The sequence below is a fragment of the Anarrhichthys ocellatus genome, unplaced genomic scaffold (genome assembly GCF_004355925.1).
Source record: "Anarrhichthys ocellatus isolate YVR2014 unplaced genomic scaffold, GSC_Weel_1.0 scaffold4, whole genome shotgun sequence".
Lineage (NCBI taxonomy): Eukaryota > Metazoa > Chordata > Actinopteri > Perciformes > Anarhichadidae > Anarrhichthys > Anarrhichthys ocellatus.
In genome coordinates, this window is record NW_022280034.1 from 12,770,735 (window position 1) to 12,795,607 (window position 24,873).

General features: G+C 43.1%; 1 protein-coding gene across 2 annotated transcripts in view; it reads right to left on the reverse strand.

Moving 5' to 3' along the window:
- snx29 (sorting nexin 29) overlaps positions 1-24,873 on the reverse strand; it is a 72,306-nt gene that overhangs the window by 44,418 nt on the left and 3,015 nt on the right. For both annotated transcript variants that reach the window (XR_004212672.1, XM_031843891.1), the window contains exons 4-14: positions 24,342-24,466; positions 22,012-22,192; positions 21,706-21,776; positions 20,465-20,725; positions 19,211-19,619; positions 18,420-18,532; positions 17,873-17,969; positions 17,632-17,714; positions 12,679-12,742; positions 11,859-11,987; positions 132-217 (exon numbers count right to left, since the gene is read on the reverse strand). Coding sequence is in view for 1 of the 2 variants with exons in the window: in XM_031843891.1 (XP_031699751.1) it covers positions 132-217; positions 11,859-11,987; positions 12,679-12,742; positions 17,632-17,714; positions 17,873-17,969; positions 18,420-18,532; positions 19,211-19,619; positions 20,465-20,725; positions 21,706-21,776; positions 22,012-22,192; positions 24,342-24,466 (1,619 nt within the window). In the remaining variant the exon portion in view is untranslated. The remainder of the gene's footprint in view (positions 1-131; positions 218-11,858; positions 11,988-12,678; positions 12,743-17,631; positions 17,715-17,872; positions 17,970-18,419; positions 18,533-19,210; positions 19,620-20,464; positions 20,726-21,705; positions 21,777-22,011; positions 22,193-24,341; positions 24,467-24,873) is intronic.

Genomic DNA, 24,873 nt, shown 5'->3' on the forward strand with positions numbered 1-24,873 from the left:
TATTTCTCATCTATAAGCGTTTCTGTTTCAGAGCGTAATAGATGGACTGGGACACAGATATGAGATGTAATATCAGGTCATAATGATGCAGTGTGGGTGTGTGTGTGTGTAAGTGTGTGTGTGGGGTTTACCATCATTGCCCTGGCTTCCCTCTCTCTTCAGCATCTGCACCGCCCCCACATACTTCTTCAACTGGACCTTCAGGACCTCATTCTCCCTGCAACAGACACGCACACACACACACAGCGTTAAACCAGAGAGCACCATCAGTAAGGAGGTTATAAGGACATTACATTGTATGCAAGCATTTCTTTGATAGCATGACTTTTGAATGTCAAATCTCCTTACTGTAATTCATAAACAGACTAGATTCAGACTTGTGCATTTGGGGAAAAAAAAAACATCTGCTGACTGGTTGTGACAGGATGCTATCATGCACAAAGTGACGAAAGGTTATTTTTCGGTCCAACAACCCTGAGAGCTGCATCGAGTCGGTGGCGGGATGTTGTTTACTTTGTTTTATGACAGCATGCAGTGGAGGGACACAGTGGGAAACCTGCTGTGACATCTTGTCACCTGTGGAACAGTGAGAGTAAGAGCCAGGTGGTCAGACTGAGCTTTTTAAATCCACCTACAACAAAACAACAGTCAGTCCAGTCTTCACACTTGATATCAACATGAACCTTTGATGACTGTAATCAGATTTTCCCGCACATGAGGCAGAAATCCCCCGGTAGAAATTAATTGAGGATCAGATCATCAAAAGCGGCTGCTTGGTGGACTGAAATATACAGTCAGGGACAAAAGTATTTGGACTGTGACACAATTTTTCTAATTTTGCCTCTTTGCTCGACTCCAGTGGATTTGAAAGGAAGCAGTCTTTGAGTGGTTGAAGTGTAGACCTTCAGCTTTAATTCAATGGATAAAACTAAAATATCACATGAAACATTTTGGAATTATGGCCATTTTTATACAGTCCCCCACATTTTTAGAGGCTCAAACGTAATTGGGCAGTTGTCTGACAAACGGTTTCATGGCCAGATGTGGTCGGTTGTGTCACTATTTCATGAAAAATGACGCAGATAATAGGATTCAAAATGTTAAATTAGCATTTGGTAGCTGGTCCATGGAACTCTCAGCATGCAGGACTAAAAAGGTGTCAATGCAAGTGAAGGAGGCCATTGTTAGGCTGAAAAAACTGAACAAACTTATCAGCCAGATAGCAGAAACATCAGGATTGACCAAATCAACAGTTTGGTACATTCTTAAAAAGAAGGAATTCACTGGCAAGCTCACCAACACCAAAAGGCCCAGAAGACCACAGAAGACATCTAAAGTGGATGATCGCAGAATTCTTTCCTTGGTGAAGAAAAACACTAACATGGTGGAGGCAGTGCTATGGATGGGCATGTGTGGGTACCAATGGAACTGGGTCACTGGTGTTCATTGGTGATGTCACAGATGATAGAAGCAGCAGGATGAGTTTTGAGGTGTTTAGGGTTAAACTATCTGCTCAGATTCAGCCTAATGCTACAAAACTGATTGGATGGCGCCTCACAGTGCAGATGGATTATGACCCAAAAGATGATGTGAACACAACCCAAGAGCTTCTCAAGGCAAAGGAATGGAATATTCTTCAATTGGCGAAGTCAGTCACCTGATCTAAACCCAAGCGAGCAGGCTTTTCACTTACTGAAGATAAAACTGAAGGCAGAAAGACCCACAAACAAGCAGCAGCTGAAGGAGGCTGCAGTAAAACGTCTGGCAAAGCATCTCCAGGGGAAAATAACTCGCCGTTTTTGGTGATGTCTATGGGTGCCAGAAGGATTTTTGCAAAAGATTTCCCTCCAAGTATTAAAAATAATGATTATATTCACAATTATGTTAGTTTGTCCAATTACTTTTGAGCCTCTGAAAATGTGAGGGGCTGTGTAAATATGGCTGCATTTCCTAAACGGTTCATGTGATATTTTAGTTTTATCCATTGAATTAAAGCTGAAGTCTACACTTCAGCCACATATTGACTGCTTCATTTCAAATCCACTGGAGTCGTGTAAAGAGGCAAAATTAGAAAAATTGTGTCACAGTCCAAATACTTATGGCCCTGACTCTGTGTGTGTATATATATATATATATATATATATAAAAAAAAAAAAACGATAACTTTTACACGTGAATCCAAACAGCGAACAAGCAGGGTGGTAACATATTAAACTGGAATTAGGCTTCTCTTCTACACATCTCTTCGAACATATGCAGAGACAGGTAACCGCAGGTCCCAGTGGGTCTCTGAGCACACACATCTTCCAAATCTCCACAACGTGTTACGCGGACCTGCGGGTCAAGCAAGTTGATCGGTTGATTTACTGCCAAAACGGAGAACTCAAAAAAAGCTAAGTAAAGGTTGTACAAACAAGTATAATAGAAACGTCTCCGTGCACATTCGCCTACGTGCATCTCGGAGAGGCATAATGTCAGCTTCAGTCCAAAATTGATTGTCAAGATGCTGATGTTTGGAGATTGGGGGCAAGGCAAGATGTTACTGTGGACGTTTAAGCATGTGAATATCGAGAAGTAGGTCCAAGGCAAGTACTTTGGCAGCTTGCGGTCACTACTGTCCACATGCACTCTGAAGACTTTTGGTTATGGGCTGTTGTTCCTCGTTTAGGCTCCTTAGCTCAACATACAACGTATTGGAGACAGTGTGCGTCCAACTTTGTGGGGACAGTTTGAAAATGATGACGCCCTCATCCACAAAGTCATTGTGTCATATAGAAATGGTTTTCTGGGGCCGTCCTGTTGGCTGAGTTGCTAAGATGTAAACCGTAAACAGTTACCACAATATCTGCGTTGTATTGCGCCTGAGACGCCCTCGCATCCCCCTAAAAGCACCAATGAGAGGGAACGGCTTTCCTAGTTTGGAGTGGAGGATTGACTGACTAGACCGGTCCTGACCTCAACTCCATCCAACACATTTGGATCGATCTTGCACCTGCTGCAAGCTAAAGTCCTACCGGCCAACATCAATGCTCAACTTCAACGATGCTCTTGTCTTTTGTTGTGGAAAACTATCCCAGAAGATGTTGTACTGTTGAAAGAAGTATCTCAGAAATGCATTTTAAGAGCACTTCTAAATGTGCTCCAGCCACATCAGATAAAAGACACAGTTTGGGCAGAAGGAGCCAGTTAATGGTCAGAGTCATGGCCCAGTTAAACTACAGTCCAACATTAGCATTGCTCAGAGCAGTGGTGTGTGTGTGTGTGTGTGTGTGTATGTGTATGTGTTGGACTGCAGATGAGGATGCAAACACAGAGACTGAGTGATAAAGAAACGGCGTGAGAGACAGAGGCAGTCTCTTTACAAGCCGAAACCGGTTGAACACCATCGACTTTGGGGAGGAAATCAATCAGAGTTGGAGTGCGCCTTTATGCCCTTGGCAGTTAAATTTAACAGCCTTTGTCTTGCTCTCTGCCCCCCCCCACCCATCATTTTCCACGGCTGATTTCTGGTGCCCTGCTTATCAGCCCTCATTCCCCCCGCAACAACAAAAGAGGTACCTGCCTGGAGACCTCCCGAATCCACACGACAAGCTCTCCGAGGAGCCGTCCCAGTCGCCGTTATCAGAACCACCCGCAGCCCAGACGCTGTTCCAGCCTGATTCAATTATAGCGAATACACGCCGCTTGCTCCAAGTGTGCCCCTGTGTGTAAAGGCTCTGGGAGATATGCAGACATTATGACTCGTCTCATTTCACTCACAATGGGTCCGTTGTTACAGTGAAGTGTCACTGATACTTGACACTCAGGTGAATAAAAAGTACTTTTAGCAAATGTAGAGCTTTTGCTACCTATTGATACCTCAATTACTTCAGCTCTTTTGTCCTATCAGTTTTCAGATGACAGAGATGATACGTCTCATAGACAGATCTGTAACCGTGTTTCTCCACAAAGAATCACACAAAAGCACCACTTTGAATCTTGTGTTCACCAGAGATGTGCTCATAAATTTCTCGGAAATAAGTCCTTCAGCATGAAAAATAAAAGCATAAAAATCAACTAGTTAACTACAGAAATCTTAGACTTAAGACCAAAAACGACCGATTAGCCGACTAACCATCTAAGAGGGGGCAGCCCGAGTGTTTAATACACTTAGTGTGTATCCATCTGTGAAGTTCTGTGGCTGAATACGAGTCCTAAGACGTGTCCCTTGTCTTCCGTTTTATTAGCAAACCTAATAGTCCTTAGAGCTTACCGAATAATCATTTGAAAAATAAGTTGTATTAAACTTCATAAACTTGTTCATTTGGTTTTGCCCGTCATATCCGTGAGCCTAAATGCTACTAACTGGAGAAAAGGAGGGACAGACTCAGTGAAATACAGCCTAATAATTTGGGGAAATGCCCAAATGTTACATAAAGTAGCCCAAATTATTCCAAGCCATCGAATACCATTTTAACCGGCCAAATCAAATAAACAGTAGTCCAACTGGGTTGACTGGGTTAACTGCCCATTCTGGCAAAAATGTCAGCGCCAAACAGCAGATGGACAAAGTCATCATACACACGGCGAAGCTATTAGTTGTTAAAGAGCCAAATATTTCCCTCAGGAGTTGGTTGAGACCAAAAACAGAGCTACAAGGAGACAAAATATTGGCCTTACGCACAACTTAAACACAACTCAAAAGGCATGCTAATGTTGCTCCGTGTTTGCTGGATATGTAAAATAGTCTGATGTTCAAAAATAGTTTTTTTACGGTAGGCTTAAAGACATAAGTGTATATACCTTCACAGCAGGAAACGCCAGGTGTTACAACAGTAACGAGGGGTCTGGACCAGGACACCCGAGCTGGGTCACATTATTAACGTTATTAACTACACGTTATTATTAAATTAGTCTTGCTGTTATTTTCCATATAATTACCTTTGATGCTGAATTTCATACCACTTTTATTAGAATAATATGTTCACAACACCGCAGTGCTGTGTTGTTCCTTAGGTTCAAATGCTTAAACGCTGATAGTAACCTTTAGTGCAAGTACTGGGTCCAACACGTCAACACACTGCGACGATGTACTGTGAGCCCTTTCAAACCCGCTAAAAGGCTTCCAATCCATTATGTAACTGCATAATGTCAACAGCTCTAATGGCTCACCACAATTGAAGACGCTGCCAGACTTCAGCTAATCAAAAATAATACTGTTTGTTCTTCTTTGTTCAGAGAATCACTTATTTACACCAGCCCTTATTTCTGTGAATAAAGGATTCTCTGAACAAACAACACTATCATTTCTCTTTCAGGTTACAACAGCCTGATAATGAACAGTTTGCTGAATTATTGATCGCTCCGATACAATTGAAGTGTTTTCAATGCGCTTGCTCTCTTTGCAACAGTGAAGACAGAAAACACCGCTTGATATGAAACACAGAAGGAATGTTTAAACAGGAAAAGGCTCAAACTCAGCTGTTTTGGCCATTAAAATGGAATTATCAGTAATATCAGCCTGTCTTGATATTAATAAGTCTGGTTTGATTATTGATTCCAAGGCCGAGTCATTAGATACCTTTTCACCTTGACTTTCTACCAACGTCTACCATATTTACACTTGAGTAGCCCGAGGTTTAACCATCTGTATGGCTCCTTGCATTGAGACATACGCATGTTCTCAGTTTACCACCTCTGATATGAAAACAAATCTCGACATCATTACATCAGATGAAACGGAACAAAACAGAATCCTGACACAGGTGTAGATCACACCTTTGACGTGCATCCACAATATAAGCGGTCTTCGGGGAAATTTGGGGAAGTGTGCAGAGGCTGCTGATATTGCTTGTGAGTGGGACAATGTAAATGAGCGAGTGTACCGCAGGTTATGAGGGAACGTCGCTCCAACGAACAGCCTTTACCTGCTCGGTACGTTTTCAAATCCAATTTCGGAGCAGACTGATAAAACACAACCCGCAGGTTTAAAACACACACTCTCTGCGTTGGAGCGGCTTCCCTCCGGTCGTACAGAAGTTCATGCTGCCACGTGTTAGAGCAAACACAGAATTCCTTGTTTCTTCCCTCCATGAGCGATTCACCTGCTCATTACTGACAAGGAAACTGTCCACCTCCAGACATTCAATTTCCTTCCTTTTCTAACTTTTTTGTTTTTCCCCCCATGAATGTTGTAAGCTTCTGTTTATTGCTAGGAGAAAATAAATGCCTTCCTCCATATGAAGTATCTGTCCGAGGCTCAAAGTCACAGGCTGTTTCTCTTAATGCCATTGTCATTTGGCCCTGTTAATTTGACACTTCCCTTTAGGGCTGCAAACAATGATTAAATTCATTGTTGAGCGTTCCATTCATTATTTTTTTAAATGTCTCATTTAGTTAATTAATGTCAGAAAATAGTGAGAAATGGCCCTCAAGGCGACATCTTTTGCTTGTTTTGTACAAAACAGCAGCGACTCCTGACTTTTGAGGGGCTGGAAACAGCGAATGTTTGCCATTTTTTTTCTTGATCAATTGTTTTAAATAATTAATTGACCCTCTGCTAAGGAGGGGGGGGGGGGTTGATGAGCAATTTTCTGTTGATAAACTAATTGATTAATCTGTTGGCTTGCAACCTTCAGCAGTTTAACTTGGCGCTCTTCCCTTCTCAGACTGCTCCATCGTTTTAATAGTCTGTAGAGGTCTGAAGATGTAAAAGACTACGAGTCTACAGCCTCGCTAGTCGCTCTTTGAGGCTGCACTTCCAATGGAAAATGTCAACCTCATGGTGGCGCTACAGTAAAAGTCAAGGGATCGTCAAAGTTCTGAAGATACATCGTCTGGAGACCATGAATGTGTGTACAAAATGTTGTGCCAATCCATCTTGTAGATGTTGAGACATTTGAATACATGTACCAAATTTCATTGGCAGCCAATCCAACAGGACAGAAGAGATGAACCGACCACTTGTCTGCTAGCATGGCTAAATTATCATTTTGTGATCAAATGTTTATTTTTCTTCTTCGATCCCATTTTATTCATCATGTTGTGACAACAGCCCTGACCCTCAGGTTGAGAACCACCAATCAGTTAAATGTTTCAGCACCATTTTTATGTGCACTATATAAGTGACTGAATTTCTCCACGGTAAAGAAAAAACATTGCTGATAATGTCGCAAATTGTTGCTTTATATATTTGAGCCAGTGAGTAAACTACCAGTGTCTGAATTGTATTGTATTTGAAAAGCCGTACGCTATTAAAGACCCGCTTCGGCCGAGACTTCTGTGTTGCATTCACTTCCTCAACGCCTCTTGGCGAGTTCATCATTGCAAACTCAGTTTAGTGGACAACCGTTACTCAGACCCACAGGGTAGAAGGTAAATGATGGATACCAAACAAATCTAAACCACTAAGCCCCCTGGGAGTGACAACATTGCACAACCTTTTCGTCCTTAAAACTGTTGCAAGAAACTGCAGCTCGGGCTCTCTGTTAATGCTTTCCAATTGAGAGGGATCCATTAAGCTGTTTGGTGCTTTGCTTCGAGTGAATGTTGGTACGCTGGAAATGTGGCGTGTTTGGAAGTCATCTGAAACTTTAAGTGTCTTCTCTGCCTTAAGGGACGGTAAAGTTTTAAATGAGTGTGTCCAAAGTCAAGCACTTGCTCAGCATCTCTGCTGCGAAAACTGCATCCTTTGTCCAGATGATGTGGGACCAGACACAAACCCCCTTTCTCATTAAGGGCAATAGTCTGACCCAGAAATATTGTTTGTGTGTGAATCAATGCTCAGAGGAGAAGCCTATTAACTATGTTGGCTAATGTTGAAGTCATCTCATCTTCTTCCATGTGAGAGACAAGCGGGGAAAGACAGTGCAAGAGGAGATTTAGAAGAGTGTTTGTGTTGCAAAAGAAAAAAAGCAGCGAGTGTGCCTTGGAGATATAGTTAAAGAAATTGTTACTGCAAGAGCGGGAAACAGTGTGTGTGTGTGTGTGTGTGTGTGTGTGTTTGCCAGATAAAGACATTGTAAATATTTTCTGTGAAAGAGAGAAAGTCAGTCTGTAAAGTTTGTAAGTGTGTTTTGAATAAAGCAAATACTGTAAGAGGCTATGAGAAAGAGAGGATGGATGTAGGATCTTCTCTTAAGGAAGGAGCAAAGAAAAGGTATCTCAGGAGGGAAGCTGAAATTTAAACTACACCCAGTAATTACTTAAGTTGAGAGAAGCCCTGGAGTGGGTTTTTCCCCACTCTCCTTTATTATCCCTGTGCTCGCTAGTCGTCTTAATGTGCAATAAACACAGCTGAATTGGCTGTTCTTCAGGTATGATCTGGTTGTGTTTGGAAGTAGTAAATGAGAGGTGCAAAGGCGCCTTCAGAGACAGACAGCTCAGTCGCTGGGTAATGCTCCAGAGAGCAATTTACTGCTCAGCCTCTTCTGAAAAAGAAGAAAAAGAAAACTTCAAGCATACACTCTTGTGTCATACTTCCAAAGCCTCAATGCTCACAGCTGTACACACACATATACGTATATATATATACACACATATATATATATAAAGCCCCTCCCCCCGGGCAGAGTGACATAATTGACTTCCCAAAGAAGGAAAACAGTGAGCCTAAACACTCTCAACAAGTAAACTAACAAGTAAACTGGGCAAACTTCAGAGCCGCTCTCTCTGCCACTTCTTAGATCAGCTGTACCAGACTGCCTGGAGAAAAGACGGCAGCTCAGCCAGCTAAGAAAAAGGCATCTGCTCCTGTCCAACCGCCCCCTCTTCCAGTGATGAGGTACCACTTCCCGGACCGAGCCCACTCGACTGGCCGCTTTCCCGTCTTGCTGCTGCCAGAGGCCTGCTGTCTGCTCTGCCAACTGACGTCTGAAAAGGGGCACAAGACTATTTAATGTCCCCCAAAAGTGATGTGAAGTAAACGTGTGTGTGGTTTGGGACATCTATTTTAAAAGCCACAGGTTTTTAACAACTTAATGGCTGTTATAATTAGCAGTGATAGTAACTAAATAAAAGGCGCTGTGTGGTGAAGGTTCTGAGACGCGAGGACAGATATCGAGTGGGATTTTGGTTATCATAACATATTTCAATTTAAACCTGAAGTAGGGCTGAACGATTTGTATCAAATCGCCTGTGTGTGTGTCTTGTACATATTGTGCAAAATAAACAAACAGATCTGAGACCCACTCATAACGAAATTGCCTTTAAATTGTGATTATTTTCTAAAATTTAAATTTCCATGTCTTCTGTGAGATAATATATGCATATATATATATATATATATATCCATTTTTCTTGAATATATTACATATTCAAAAGCGACATTTATTTACCAGAAAATGCATTTCCTGACAGCTGAAATGTTTGCAAAGAATTGCATTTGAATTTTTTCTTTCCTTACCTCAGTGTTGCAGCAGCAGAGTAAAATGACCACCAAATGTCTACTAGCTTAGTTATCATTGTCACATGACCAATGATTGGTCTGTCAGAATGTGTGTTAACACTGTATATTATGAAGGCATTAAGAGAGACCCGCTAACGTCTGTCACAAAACTGATCGATAACACTGATCGATAATATCGTCGATAATATTGTGATCTTTGCTGTTGCCACCAGTGAAGTTCCTCCGGAGGCGATTTGACGTGCCTCGTGCACGCAAACGTACATCTGTTACATGTGCGCTCGGATTCCTGCAGTCTGGTAGGAGTTGAGGGTGAGGATGTGGGCTGCTATGCGTCACTGCGTTACATTTCCATGTTATATTTGGATGCCTGTGTGAGTAAGGGTCCTGCAGTACATCTTGAGTTTTTTTGTGTGTGAGTAACTCAGTAAGTGAGCAGCGGGCTCATTTTAGCCCACTCCCCCTTCATGCCGGAGTCTACGTCAGCCGGAAATCTATCTATGGCGACTCACTCATCCTCTGCCACCCCCACATACAGCCGGGCCTCAAGACACACACACACACACACACACACACACACATGCCACTTCCTTGGGTTTGGGTGTTGCTCTACTGTACTACTACTAGGAGATGCACTGAAATAAGCAGATGACCGGCAGCATCTTCCTTTAAACAACGGGACCATCTGGTGCTGAAGATAAACATTTAACCTGAACTTTTTGTTTTTGCACAGATTCGACAATCTGTCTCAGTAACACCGCAATTAACTCAACTCAGCTCGCGGTCTGTCGTCTAGCGAGCCGACTGTCCCTTCAACGGGTGACATGTTACAGTTCGGTGTCAGATTTCACGTCAGGCTTACTGACTTCCGATCCCCCCACCCCCCAGAGTGCGAGTGAATCACAAAGAACTGTGGGATTCATAGCAAGTAGCCTCTTCCACTGATTGAGGCTGACAGCTTCTCCATCCCTCATTCAGTGGCTAGCTGCTCCTTCAGGGGTATTTATAGCCGCTATTGATCGAGACAGATTTGGCTGAGAAGGAAAAAGCAGCACTTGAGATTTATGTGGCGGACTATAGAAGAGACTTTTGTGTGTCTTCGAGTGTGTGCGTTTTGGCCGCGGCGGGCGAGCACAATGTATGTCACAGTGAGTGAGGCAGCCATGACGCCATCCCTTGTCCCCTGTACACTCTCTCTCTCTCTCGAACCTCTCGTGCCATAACTCCATTAAATTGTTCCTTGTGAACATGAAAGTCATCACACACATCCCTCCCCCCCCCCCCCAAGCAACTGCACCGTCCTCGCCATAAGCTTTAGCGGCCCCTACACACTCAAACCTGAGTCACTCAATCAATCCCAGCTGGTGGCTTGACTTACTGTAGGAGCCTACTATGTGAACGCACACTTGCTGCGTTGTTCCGTTTAGACCGCTGAGGGATGAGTAATCCTCTATTTAAAGGGAATCAGGGCTCGACTGACGACTTCTGGCATACGGGCAGTCGATTGTAAATGCTGAGGTGACTCAACTCATTTACAGGGAAGCGGTAGGGAGGTCGCTTATTGGGATAAAAGCGTGTGATTGACCGAAGGAAACGTAGCACTCTACAATTCGGTCTGAAAGGGAAAAAGTTGTTCTGACAGCCGACCTCTTTCACCATGTATAGGGAGAGGCTTCAAAGGCAGTGTTTGCTTCCCCATATAGATCCCAACACCTGAACTTGAGTATCAGCAGATTCAAAACCAAAAAATATATATTATTTCTATTTTGAACAGCTGTGTACTACTAAACCGGTGACGTGATCTTAAAACGTGCAAAACATGAACACCCCTTGAAACTAAAGCCTTATACTGTACACGTCGCCATTTTATTAGTGGGATTTTCCAGTGTAAAATATAGCCGGCTTGCTGACATTTTGCTAGCTCCTGCTAACGTCACACTGTCCGCTAGCACCTCCCCAATCGCTACTTCACATCTGCAACTCTCAACAGAGACGAGAAAGAAGCGAGATGGCTCGCTAGTTAGCTACTTGGATCCATTTTGGACGCTGCGATCTTTTCTAGCGGAGCTGGTGACGGAAGCAACCAACGAGTGAGTCGTCAATTCACCGTTCGGTCTATAGAATGTCAGAAATGAGTAATAAATGCTTGTTACAAAGTCCCAGAGCCCAAGGTGACATTTTCAAATGCATTTGAACAATTCAAAACCCAAAATATTCAGTCGACTATAAATAAAGAAAATATATTCATATTTGGGATGCAGAAGACAGCGGTTTTGGGGAATTTTGGCTTGCAAATAGCTTACAAGATTATACATTATATAGTTATTATATAGTATAGATTTTATAGTTGAATTGATTAGTTGACCAAATGGCTCCCTTCAGTTTTTCTTGGCATTTCTTTTTGTTTTTTTGACATACTGCCAGCTGAAATGACATCATTGATGGACGTTCTGCAGACGTCCCAGCTGTTTCTTACCTGGCCAGAGCCTGGACCTTGGCTGTGTGTCTCTCCTCCAGCTCTGCCAGCTTCCTCTTCAGTAAATCGGTTTCCTGCCTCAGGCCTGCCGAGTGCTCCATCTCCCCATCCAGCAGACTGCGAAGAGACCTGTCAAACACATGAAGCAGATCACGGACCTGTGTGTTTTCTGTCCCGTTTACCCTCAGGTCGATACATCTCGTGCAGACCTAAATCCTTCTATATTTAGACGTGCTAAATGTTGACATTCCGGTAATGCTATTTTCATAAACGGTGGATGGGATAAACATTATTAAGCTTCTTTAATTGCAGTCACACTCGGCTCCGATACAAAACACTTAATCAACAGCCATCTGTGATTGCGTCGCTGTTATCTTAATGCCCCAAGTACAAATACAAATCACAGTTTATCATAAAGATCTAAACACGGCTTGGCAGAAGATTCACATTTATTTAGGTTTAATTGCAAAGGTGTATAAACATAATACTGTGTTTTTTTCGGTCATTACAACAGACTCTTATTGAACAGTGTGCTTTGCAGTTTGCACAGCAGTTGTTAATTTGCATAAATCACAAAAGTCTCTGGTGGCTTAATGCTCAAAACAAAACAGTCTCCAGCCCCCGAAGTTGGCACAAAAGAAAAACCCTCTTGTCTCGGGATAAAAACAAAACAAGCCGACACAATTTATACAGAAAGGTCATTTGATGTCTCCCTCCAGTCTGTGTGTGTGTGTGTGTGTGTGTGTGTGTGTGTGTGTGTGTGTGTGTGTGCGCGCAGAGGTTTGCGAGCAGCAGATAAGGAGAACACATCCAAACATACGTGTTTTGTTCCTCCAGCTCGTCCTTCCTGTTCATCATGGCCACAATGGCCTGACGCAGCTCCACTGCAGATGAAAAGAGAACAGATTTCAGTCAAACTACCTCCGATACACGAAACACACGCGGTCGCTACACACAGCAATATGCATAAACTAATACTCCACCATTCTCAAATGTAGAAATAACAGAATCCCACTTTTTAATGCTGCACTTTTTGTTCCGTCCTTGTGATGAACTGCTTTGATAAGAATCCGGTTTTTACTTTTTCCAGCTGACAGAAGTTATACACAGTGATATCTGTTTCACTCACAGAGAACACTTTTATTACTAAAGGAAGAAAGAAACTAACACAAGATGAATGTCGGGGAAGACAAACACTGGCTACTGTTCGCATTAAACTATCAAGGAAATATGAATCCAAACTCACAACAATGAACAAATCAACTGATCATACGAGGAAACCGCCCTCTTCTTTGGCCGTTCTGGCTCATACGTCTCAAAACCAGACATTTTTTTACTGTGTTAACAGCCAAAAGTAGCCTAAGCCCTCCTGTGAATTCACTGATATATTCAGCTGATGTTTGCCCTTAATATCATATTATGGGCTGTCACATCCACCTCTGATTTAATGGAAGTTCCTCTCTTGACTGCTGCAAAATCAAATATTAATCTCAAATTTGTCCATGTAACAGAGCTGTCACCCAAAACAATTTCCGGGGGTAATGGTTTCTGATATTTCACCGACGCGGTGCTGAGATCTTGTAAGGCGCTCTGGCGACGCACATTATGTGCAGCACTCGTATCCGTTTTGAGAGTTTTTGCATCACAGGATGATATTAAATTATGTTTTTATTTGCAACGTGAAGAAGATAAATGCTGAGAACTTCAAATTTGCTTCAACGATCGGTACTGCACATGTGCAAACTAGTGCTACGCACCTGATGTTAAACCCTCTCTATTTGTCCATTATGATGCTACATTGTGAACAACAAATCTGTGTTAAGAACGGCAATAGGAAAGCTAGTTAGCTGTTAGCCGCTGGTGGGCAGCAGAGTCCTGCTTAGCTAAATAACGGAGCTAACGGCTAACGTTAATAAAGTTTGCAATGAGTCCCAGTATGATGCGTTCAAGATCCATTCAGTAAAACCGAGGATCAGGCAAAGGTAAATGATGACGTTTTCAAATGTAAATTGTGTTGTTGGCGAGAAACTTGAATAAATGCAGCTGTTTGAATGAGATGTTTTCACAGCAATATAAATAGACATTACAGAAGGAATTATTCACTTGTTTTATGCTTTTAACGCTCTACTCGGTATCGGCCGATACACAAGTTGAGGTATAGGTATCGGGAAAGAACATATGGTAAAGGAACATTTGCTGTGCAAATCTGAAGAAAACATCAAAGAGCAGCAACTTCACTCTGAAGTCTTCAGGATCCTTTCCAGTTCAACTGTATCAGCTGCAGCCAAAGTCTGCTAGCAGTCAGCTGCTGGCTGATGTTAATCTCCATGCTGATGTAAAGGACAGATTTGGGGCGGGCTGTGTGGCGGTACAGTGACTCATCTCCATAGTTACGCTGGGAGGTGCACATGAAGGTTTCAAAGCCCCTAACTAGGCTGCTACCAGGACTTCCAAAAATAACAACCATGAGACAAGGAGTTAATCTACCCTGCACTTTGCATTCCACCATCACACACACACAACATGCAGAGACCACAACTCTATTCTCATAACTAATGTAGGGTGTCGATGTAGCCCCAGACACAAGTAGGTCTCCTCCAGCCCCGAGCTAGGAGCCTGGTTGGGGGAGGAGGAGCAGCAGGAGGAGAGAGAGAGAGAGAAAGAGGAGTGTGATGAAGAGCACAACAGAGAGCAGGGGAGAAATTCTATTATGTCCACAGCTCCATTCTCCACATCAGCAGGCCAGCAATGAAAGTGACCTCGAGTCCGACCACACGTTCACAGCAGGGGGGGGGGGCCAGAGGCGAGCCATTAGGGACTTCAAGTGGAGCGGAGACGTGCACGGGCAAATTACAGCACAAAAGCGTGTGTGAGGTGGAAGTACATACGTGCTTGCAACTTTGTCCTCATGTTGCTGGGAAAGGTGTGTGCTAAAAAATATATACGTATGTACACATGGAAGAGATTGTGTGTGTGTGTGTGTATCCACCGGAGCCTACACGCTCTTGCTCAATTGTTCCAATAATAGATACATTAGCAGAGAGCTAGGCCATGTAATCGAGGTGTCTTGTGGATTATAGACTCCATACTCGCCAATCAATGCACTGATGGCCTCACACGCTGTCAGGCCAGAAGGGAATCACTGAGGGAGAGTTTGCGCTGAACACCGAACACCAGTTTTTCCCACCCCCACACACACACACACACACACACACACCTTTAAAAAATCCAGCACGCTTTGTATTCGACTGCGTGTGTGAACAAAGCCTTAATCACAAAAAAGGGGCAAACACTGCCATTAACAGTTGTACCAAGCTGAAGCACCGAGTATACACACACACACTGATGATTTATTGTCCTCTTCATAGAAGGTCTTATTACTCTTATGCCCACGCACAATCAACTGCTCATTGTCATTTATGACTTAATCAACACGCTGAAGCTATTTAGTTTTGCATATGCATCCTTTTGAGGAACTCACAAGAGACTTTTCCAAAAAAGTAAAGGTCAAAAATAAACCAGCATGATTTTTAGTCCCCAATGTGGGTCAACCTTAAAAAAACATTGGATCCTACATTTCCCATGATGCAGTTCAAAAGGTCTTTCATTTGACCCCTAGCGCCTCGTAACTACAGACTTCTTTTCAAGCTCAAACTGAGATAACCCTCAGTCTCAGAAGACATTATACAACCGTTGTGTTTAACTTGCTTAAAGCTAAAATCCCCAACGACATATTCAATGAAAACAGCACTTTAAAGACTTTTTTCTTGACTTGACAATCCCTCAACCTGCCTCGTCTTCTTCTCGCTCAGTGGTTTTCCTACATTTCCCAGGGCAACTTTGAGAAACCCCCTCCGGAAAAGGCACCTGTAACTTGTTGCTATGGTTTACTTGAGGAGGCGGAGAGAGCAAAAGGCAACAGAGCCAGCGATAGAGAGAGCAAGAGCGAGAGAGAGAGGTTTTCTTTATTTACCAGTCGAGAAAAAGTCACGGTCATTTGCTCAAAATGCAGAAATCTGTTTTGGCTGCGTTGCATTCTGGTCTATTGAGCCGACAGTAGGCATGGAAATCAGTGACTCTGCCTCTGCCGCGATGCCTTTCTTCCTGTGAGACTGTTGGTTGTCAGTGAGTCAGTGATTGTGAGGGACTGACACAAAAAAAACCTGACTTTACAGCGATGTTACAGTATTTCAGGGTGGATTTGACTTTCAACTGCTCTGCTGTTTTACATCTCGAAGACTATTTTCTCTGCATATACAACAGAGACGTTGAGATTATTTTTATAGCTCCCACTAGCTCTTTCCCTAACCCTGCGACCTCCTCTAACTCAGGGCTAATAGATTGGACGACGGCTCAATCCAGCCCTTACAGGCAGCTCTGATCACCTTTCCTCCCCTAGCTCTCTGTCGCTTACTCTCACACACACACACACACACACACACACACACACACACACACACACACACACACACACACACAGAATCCAAGGTATCACATAGCATCAGTGTGAGAGTCTAGTGATCTCATTAGCTCCAGGGCCCCGAGCAGAAAACACCAACCCCAAAGTCCTTGTCTGCTGTGAGTCGCGCACACATTAAAGTGCTCATCACTGTGTGTTTAATGCACATCTGAAATCGCACAGCTGTTGTCAATGGCAGGCATGCACACGATCTGACTGGACCAACAGTGCCACCTGGTGGATTGTTTTTGCATTATGGAAATGTTATGGAACTGAAAGGCACAGGGCATCATCGCTCGTAGCAATTAGATCACTTTAAGCACAAACAACGAGGTTTGAACATAACAGACAGTCTGATTGAATTTGCTGCAGACGACAGCTGCTGGGGAGATTTCCAGACAAAGACGTGGCAGGACTTCCACAGGATTCATTATCATCACAAACTTCTTGGGAATACACTCCAAGATGAGATTGTCTTCCGACAAAGCCTCGAGAGGAACCGGCGATTCGACATATGTGATTCTTGCCGTCATGTTGGAAAATAATAATTTTCATGTTTGAAGTCATTAATCCTTGGACATTAAGGAACTTCACTTATAGGCCCTAATCTCAAAGGAGTGAGAGATGTTATTAAATCCTTTAAGTCACAACAGTATCACTCCTGACACGTCCTTGTTTGGAAATTGCACCACAACCGCCGTTATCCATAAGAACATAAATCCACCTTGTTGGCTTGTAGAATTGGAGAAAAACGCTAAATCTTACAAAGTGAGTCAAAATATCTCATAACACTTAACAAATCAGTGAGGTATAGGGACTTATTTTCAAACAATGCATCTTGGAAATCTTGTTAAGTGAAGACAAAAAAAAAACAACGTACAGGCTTATTATGAAACAACACTTCCTAATACTAGTGCAATGCAGCTCGAAATGAGTTTTCTCTTTTCAAATAAATAATAATAATATTGCATTTTACTCAAGAAATCTTACCAAGCAAATGTTCACTTGCTCCATTGGCAGATTCATTTTTTTTTTTTTTTTTTACTTATTACAAGCAAAAACACCTTGTATACATTGTTTGTTAGATTTTTTTACTTAATTTTGAAGTGGCCTTGTCCCCCCCCTCCCTAGTGTCCCCGGTCGAGGTGATGTCATTTCTATGTGTGAACTCCTGTGCAGAGACACTTTTCGGCTGCCTTGTGCTAGCTCACTTGTGGCATAAAATGCTGATTCACTACACAAAACCAGTTTGGTGACAAACCCAAATAGAAGAGCAGCAGAGAGTGAGAAACAGTAAGAGGCAGAAACACTCACCCACTGTCATGGACTCTGACAGATCAGATGTTGGCAGCACACCGGAGAGTGGAGCAGACTGCGTCGGTGGACTGGACTCCATACTGCAACACATTTTACAATTCATTTCTGTAAAGAAAGCTGAGCCTGCACTTGCAAGACTTATCTTGTTTAGTCCTGCAGCTAAATCTGAGGAATAGTTTGCCCTAAACTGAAAATAATTCGCACATGAGAGCAAGTCCCGCCTGAAACGACATCTTACTTGAATGTTAGCGGCAATCTGCTGCTCTCACAGTTCCCCACCGGTCCTGTTGACTCACGCTGAGCAGGAAATGCAGCCGTGTCCTCCACAGAGCTCACTGAAACCAAATACCGAAGTGAAAGTGAAGGTGTAGAGAAAGTCCCGTGATTCCATCTTATTGACATCCAATCCCTGAACTGAAGCCATAAGCAGCTGTGGTCAGCAGTAAAAACAGTCCAGCAAACATCACAGAATCTTAAAATGCGCTCTTAGAGATGCTAGAACTGCCACAGTACAGCTTAAATTACAACTCTTGATTTATATACATATTTGTATTTTAAAAAAAATCTATGCGATGTAACACAGTTACTGTGCAGTGCAAGTAGGAAATGTAAACTGAGGCTCAGTGTGGCAGCGTAGGCTAAAAGCACTCAGGAAAATAATATACTGATCTGGGAACAGAGTGCATCCGGAAGTGTTTTAATGTTCTTCGATCTTCCTTTGAAGCTGCAGGATTGTGAGTTAAGTCTGCAGTTGTGGTGTTATTGTGTTGTGAGGACCACAGTACCTGGCTGAGAGTCTGCGGGGTTCAGAGGAATGAGGATGTCCGCGCTCCTGTGTTCGGTCATCACCTGTAGGAGGCTCCAGGTGGACACACTGGACAGGCTGCCGACCACCACCCTAGAACAAGAGCGCATTCACCTCCGTCAGTCTGGCCGTGCAATCAGTACTGTTCACTCTACTTCTGCCTCAGTGTGGACATTTTGGATTGAAACCTCAAATGCACGACACGTTCTGGAGTCTATTTCCCATGATGCTTAGGGGGATTTACGGATATATAATCAAATATAAATACAAGCCAAATCAGCGGGTAAAACTACGAGACCTAGTTTCCCAGCATGGGGGGGGGGGGCGGATCATTTTATTGGACTACAAAATTATGCAACTTGCACTGTGTATTGGAAAATGAAGACTAACATTTATGGTTCATCTTCAATACGTTCACTTTATATAATGTTGGTTGATTTTGTGTTTCTGCAGGCTGTGTGATTGTTTTCTGATTAAAAACACTTTGTGTGCCCAGAGGAAACTGACTTTTGGATCCTACCAATCACCTTCAGCAGCCCATAATTTGAGAACTCATCCAATAAAACAGGGTGAAACTACAAAAATGAGCACGTTTTAATTAAAACCCGATTTTTTTTAATGATCTCACGTGCATCTAATGAACAACCTCCAAGGGTACTTGGTCCCGAGGCCACATTAAATTCTGTCGCAATAAATTTAAAAAAAAAAAAAGGGAATATTTCTCTTTATACTTTTTATAACCCGACATTCAACTGAAGACATCTGACTCACTGATCAGAGCTGCTTCTCCTCTCCTCCTCCTGGGTTTGTGCTCTGGGTTTGTACATCTCCTCCTCTTCCTCCTCCTCCTCGTTGTCTATACTCATACTGTCAGGCGGAGGAGGAGTAGTAGTAGTGGGTGGAGTACGAGAGGGATGGGGGGACCCCACCCAGCTGATTATGCCCGGCTCAGCCGTGCCGTTCTGGGCGGGGGGTTCGGAGAAGACCGGCTCCAAAGGGTCTATTCCTTCCTCCACACTGCTCTGAGCAGGAGCAGTGTGGCTCTTCCTCATCGCGCCCATCTTCTGGGAGTCCTCCTCGCCCTCCTCCTCATCCTCCGCACCTCCGTCCAGATCGTCATCAAAGGAAATGATGTTGGTGATTTTCTTTTTCCTCCTGCGCTCTTTCCTCAGCCCGGAGTCTGGGTGGGGGAAAAGATGGAAAACAAAATCTTTGGCTTAATAATAAAGGCTTAATTGTTTAGTTCAATTAAGCCTTTAAAAAGGACACTTTCTGTGGCTCTCCATTTACTCTCCAACCGAAAGGCCAGGCAGTGAATTAGCGCGTCTCCTACCAGCGAATAATCTGAATGGGTTTCTACCTTCAAGAGTTCGCACGCAGCTTAGAATTTACAGTCAGCCCAGTGGAAAGTTTTAGCACCACAGTTAAAATTTAAAAGCTTGTTCATCCCACTGAGCAGAAAATAAAAGAGAGAAAACGCGGCGAGTTGTCCCCTACGGGATGGACCGGGGCAGACGGCTAAATGAAGTCAAACAAGGAACCGACACTCTGGAAGTTTATTCATTTCATGGGGGATTTCATCACTGATGCAGCACTCCGCTGCAGACGCCTTGTGTTGCATCCACTAGATTTGTTCCACCAGTGCATTCATTATACATGCTCCGACTGAACCATATGTTGTTTTACTGCATGTGCCGCTTCTGTGAGGCTTTTGTGACACTAACACTTCTCTAGGAGCAAATATACAGCAAGCTGCAATACTGAAATATGGCATGTGTCCATCCTCCGGCAGGTTTATTTCATGTTGATAGTCCCAAAAAGCAAATGCCATGTATGCAAAGTTTCGATTTTTGCAGCTGGTGTACAAAAACTACAAAAATTATGTAATGTGTAAGCAAAAAGAAAGGCCTAGAAAATGACACTGCTATGCATTTCTTGCATGGCTACTGTATTGTATTATGAATTCATTTTACCATGTGTTGCAACAAAACAAACAAGCCTGTATTAAATATTGCTCTTTCCTACCAGCCGAGCTGCTGCGGGGGAGGACGGGCAGCGGGTCCGAGGCCCCGTCCACTCTGGGGGTGAAGCCGGGCACCACAGCCGTGGCAGTGCTGATCTCTCGCAGCAGGCTGCTGACCCCCTGAGTGGACTCTTTCCACAGGCTGCCGATGCCCTGCGTGGACTCCTTGAGGAGGTGGGACACCGAGGAGCCCCCTCCTCGCGTCACCCCGCCGTTCAGGTCAGTGTTGTCGATGTTGATGGCAAACAGGATGGAGTTCAGACCTGAAGACCGCAGCAGAACAAGGGAGTTTATTGCAGATCAGTCTCGTTAAAATCATATAAAGCTTTTCAACTTCTGCAAAGTGCTTTGTCGGCTTTTTTTCTGGACGCGCACAGATAAGAGAGGGCAACCTAAGATGAACTCAGCCTATCTGCCCGTGTATGAACAGAGAGGAAAAGCTCTGGCACAAGATCAGTGGTTTGTATTCTTAATATTTTAGAGTTTGTGCTCAACCGAGTTCCGCTCATCAATAGTTTAACAGTAAGAGCACAGTCATTACCACTAATAGGGTTAGGACTTCAATTCCCACCAAACCCAGTCGCGGTAAACAAGTGAAGTGCAAAAGCAGTTAATGTATTTTTACAGCGGCTCCGTTTGTGTGAAGCATGTTTCAATTTCAATGAGACTGAAAGTGAGGCTGTAATGCTCATTAGAGAGCGGAAGACACAATATTTGGATGGATAAAGCACAGGGACACCAATTTGCTGTTTTTAGATCCTTGCCACCAATGGGGCAAAGAAAATACAGCCTGGCATAAGAGGGTGGCACCAGAAGAACGGCTGTTTCCCTCTGTGCGTTGGCCATTAAGTTTATTGTTAGCACACTAACATGCTAACATGCTACACATGCAAACTGCAACATGTTATCATGCTAACTGAATGCATTTTAACAGGCTAACATTACCATTTCATGCTGCGTTTATGCTAATGTTACATTACGGACATAATTAGTAAAACACCAACTGTACGCATTTTAAAAACACTAACATTAGAGCACAGGCCTAACATGACCATATTAGCATGCTATGTTAGCATAGCATGCAACACTAACTAATATAAGGTGTTCACTTCCCTCTGAGTGGCATTTCAAATTAAAATAATGATAATAATTAGCCACGGTCCTAGCGTTTTACCTACTACAGTGTGGTGTGTGTGTGTAGTACTTTTACTCTGAAAATATCTCCATTAAAACACAACCTCACCTGCCGCCATGGTGGGGAGCATACTGGCTCTCTCTTCATCGAGAATGAAAGCCCAGTCTTCATAGTAAGTTCTAGAAAACAGAGAGGAGGTGAAGTAACAAAGAGAGGAAACACCAGCTTTACAGAGCAGAACTGTGGAAGTGAATTGATTTTGAAGTGTCAGTATAATGCATGAAAAGAGGGTGCAAGATCACACTGAAATTGCAAATATCTTTATTATTGAGTTCACTGAGCTACAGTGAAAGTCAAAAAGAAATCATGCGTGTAATCCACACAGACACACACACACACACACTGTGTACTAACCCCAGGCGAAGGCGGTCGGCCAGCAGCGTGTGCAGGTATCGCTCCAGCGAGTGCTCGTTGAGGGCGCAGCGCAGCCAGGCACGACCGCGGCCCAGCTCTGAGGAGATGTGGCGCAGGGAGTAGAACCGCTGGAGCTCGTGGCGGTTCAGATGCTCCTTCACGTAGAACCAGAACGTCAACTCTGGTGTAGGAGAGGGAGGAAGAGGAAAAGGGGACAAAGAGGGAGAGAATAAGTTCCATCTCGTTTGTGGCAAACAAATGTTCGTGAGTTACTCAAGAGGTTCAAAAGGTCGCAGTCGCAAAAAACACTTCTAGGGTCCGGAGAGTCAGCACATTCTCTCATTAACATATATATATCTACACCTCCATCCTGACCTCTGACCTGTCACCTCTCCATATTTTGCACTCACACAGATGTATTATTTTCTATAAAACAGGGAAAAAAGATAAAAGGCAAAAAAAAAAAAAAACCGTATGGGGGTGTCTTTTTTTAATGTCAAGTTTCCTGAGGTGTGGTAATGAATAGGAAGAGAGGAGTGCTATGCATACGATTAGCATATAACCTCACAACGATGGGTTAAAATTACGGCTGCTATTTCTGGCTTTGTCAGCGGGGCTTGGCTTCTAATTGTCTGTGAAATACAGGGAAACGTCAGATATGCTAATGGTGATGACGTGGTGGCCGTTACAGAAGCCATGAATGTGTCCTCCATCTGAAATGAATAGCCACAATGGGTCTTAAATTTGACACAGCAGAAACAATTTAGTAGAACGTAAAACTAACGGTCTTTATAGGCTTTGGTGGCTGCAAGTAAAACTGAATCTTGAAGCTTTTAATTTTAATAATACTTTAATTTCCTCATGGAGATTCCCAGTCAGGGGTGCTTCTGCAGTCGCAAGTGTCGACGTGGAAAGATTGTGGAGACGCTCAAATAATTTAATAGAATATAAATTACAATTTGATTATTAAAAGGTTGTTAAATAAATTGCCAAACAGTAGCGTTAAGGGTAATAAGTTGAACTAATTAGCTGATTAAAATGCAAACACTGATGGATTAACAGTTAAAATAGCTTGCTTAAAGTAAAATAAATGTTTGAAATATTTAGCTTTAAATAAAATAAATGTTTGAAATATTTAGCTTAAAGTAAAATAAATGTTTGAAATATTTAACTTAAAGTAAGAGATAAATGTTTGAAACTAGCAGCTTCTGCCACTCCATTAGTAGTAAATACAGATGCAAACTTAACCAAACTGAATTAAACATTGACAGTCGCATGACTGAATCGCATGAAAATACTATCCACTAGTATGGCAACGTTTATGTCATTAGTAGCTAAATAAGGGTTAGGGTTTAAAATCTGATTTGTAACATGATGGGTGGCGTCACTGAAGGGGTGCTTGAGTTCATCTCCACAAAAAAAAAGGGTTGGGAACAAATCTCAGCAGCAACAAATAAAAACAACACGAGACTTCTTCAGTGGGACGAAGACAGTTGGAAGCTACTTATAGAAGGGTGGCTATAATAAAAGAAAATGCAATTATCTTCCACAGCGTGAACTAAAAAGGTAAAAATCCTGAAAATAAGACTAACTTAACGGAGAAGGAGGATGTTTTCCACACAGCATGACACCGTATCACATACTGTATATCATCTATCTATGTTTATCCCACTCTTTACTAAAGCAACACATTAATCATATTAGTGTACAATGAATAAAATATTCAAACCACGTTGTTTTCTTTATGGCTGCACTATTTCATCAACTGGCAACATCACAGATGTCTTCTGCACTTGAGTACCAGCGATCATCTCTCCCCGTAGTTCAGCATGCCACAGGCTGTTTGGCATCTTTTTTACAAACGTCTGTGGGTTTGAACAGTCCTTGAGCACACAACGTGCATTTGTAATGACAGACATGTACGTTTTAGCAGTGCGAAAACACAGCAGGTGTGCTGCCCACCACAGGCTGAGACACAGAGAGAAAGAGAGAGAGAGAGAGACAGAGGTCTGAAGGCAGGAAGCAGAGCACAATGGAGAGAGTGAAGCAGGGAAGCACAGACATTCCTGTGCATGCCATTCTGAACCGTAGCTTAATTACCAGGTCTCACAGCCAGATTGTGCTTTGTGTGTGTGTGTGTGGTTATCCTGCAGCTCTGAGCTTCCCACTGACACATCTGCATCCACCAACCCTCCATGACTTTCAAAAGTAAAAGTCAAGTTACCCTGAAGCAAGGTTAGCCTTCTCAGCTCTGCGGTTAAGTCGCTGCCGTGATTTTTCAACTTCGGACCCGAGTTTAACCGACCCATGCGGCCGGTGAGGCGTCGTACCTGCTTCGGTCTTGGTGTTGAAGCCCGCCGCCTGCTTGAGAGCGGCGGCGGTGAGAGCCAGACCTCGGCTCTTCCTCAGGCCATGCTGCAGCACCGCTTCAAACTGGGCACATAGGCAGATCACCCTGCAGAGACAAAGACACGTTACACCACTATGTGCACCCCCTCATTTGAGTGTTTTTTTATGCCACTTGAATATATAGCTGCACTTTAAACTCCACGGGAAGTACCATTATCTGTAGTTTCCGAATGGAAAGATGAAATTGTAATTCATTTTTCAAAAACTGGAGATACAACTTCAAAATTAGATCTGAGCAGCACAGGATATGAAACTGATGAAATATTTCTCTTTGACTGTAATAAGCTCTGATGGAACAAGGTTGGTACATCGTTTGTCTTACACATAACAACCCACTTATTGCTTAGATGTGATGGAAAATATTGTAAATCTCTTAAAACCCCCCAAAAATAAGGTTATTTAGTTCATTGCAGCGAATAAAATTGATTTTCTTTTTCGCTGTACAGAAGAAGC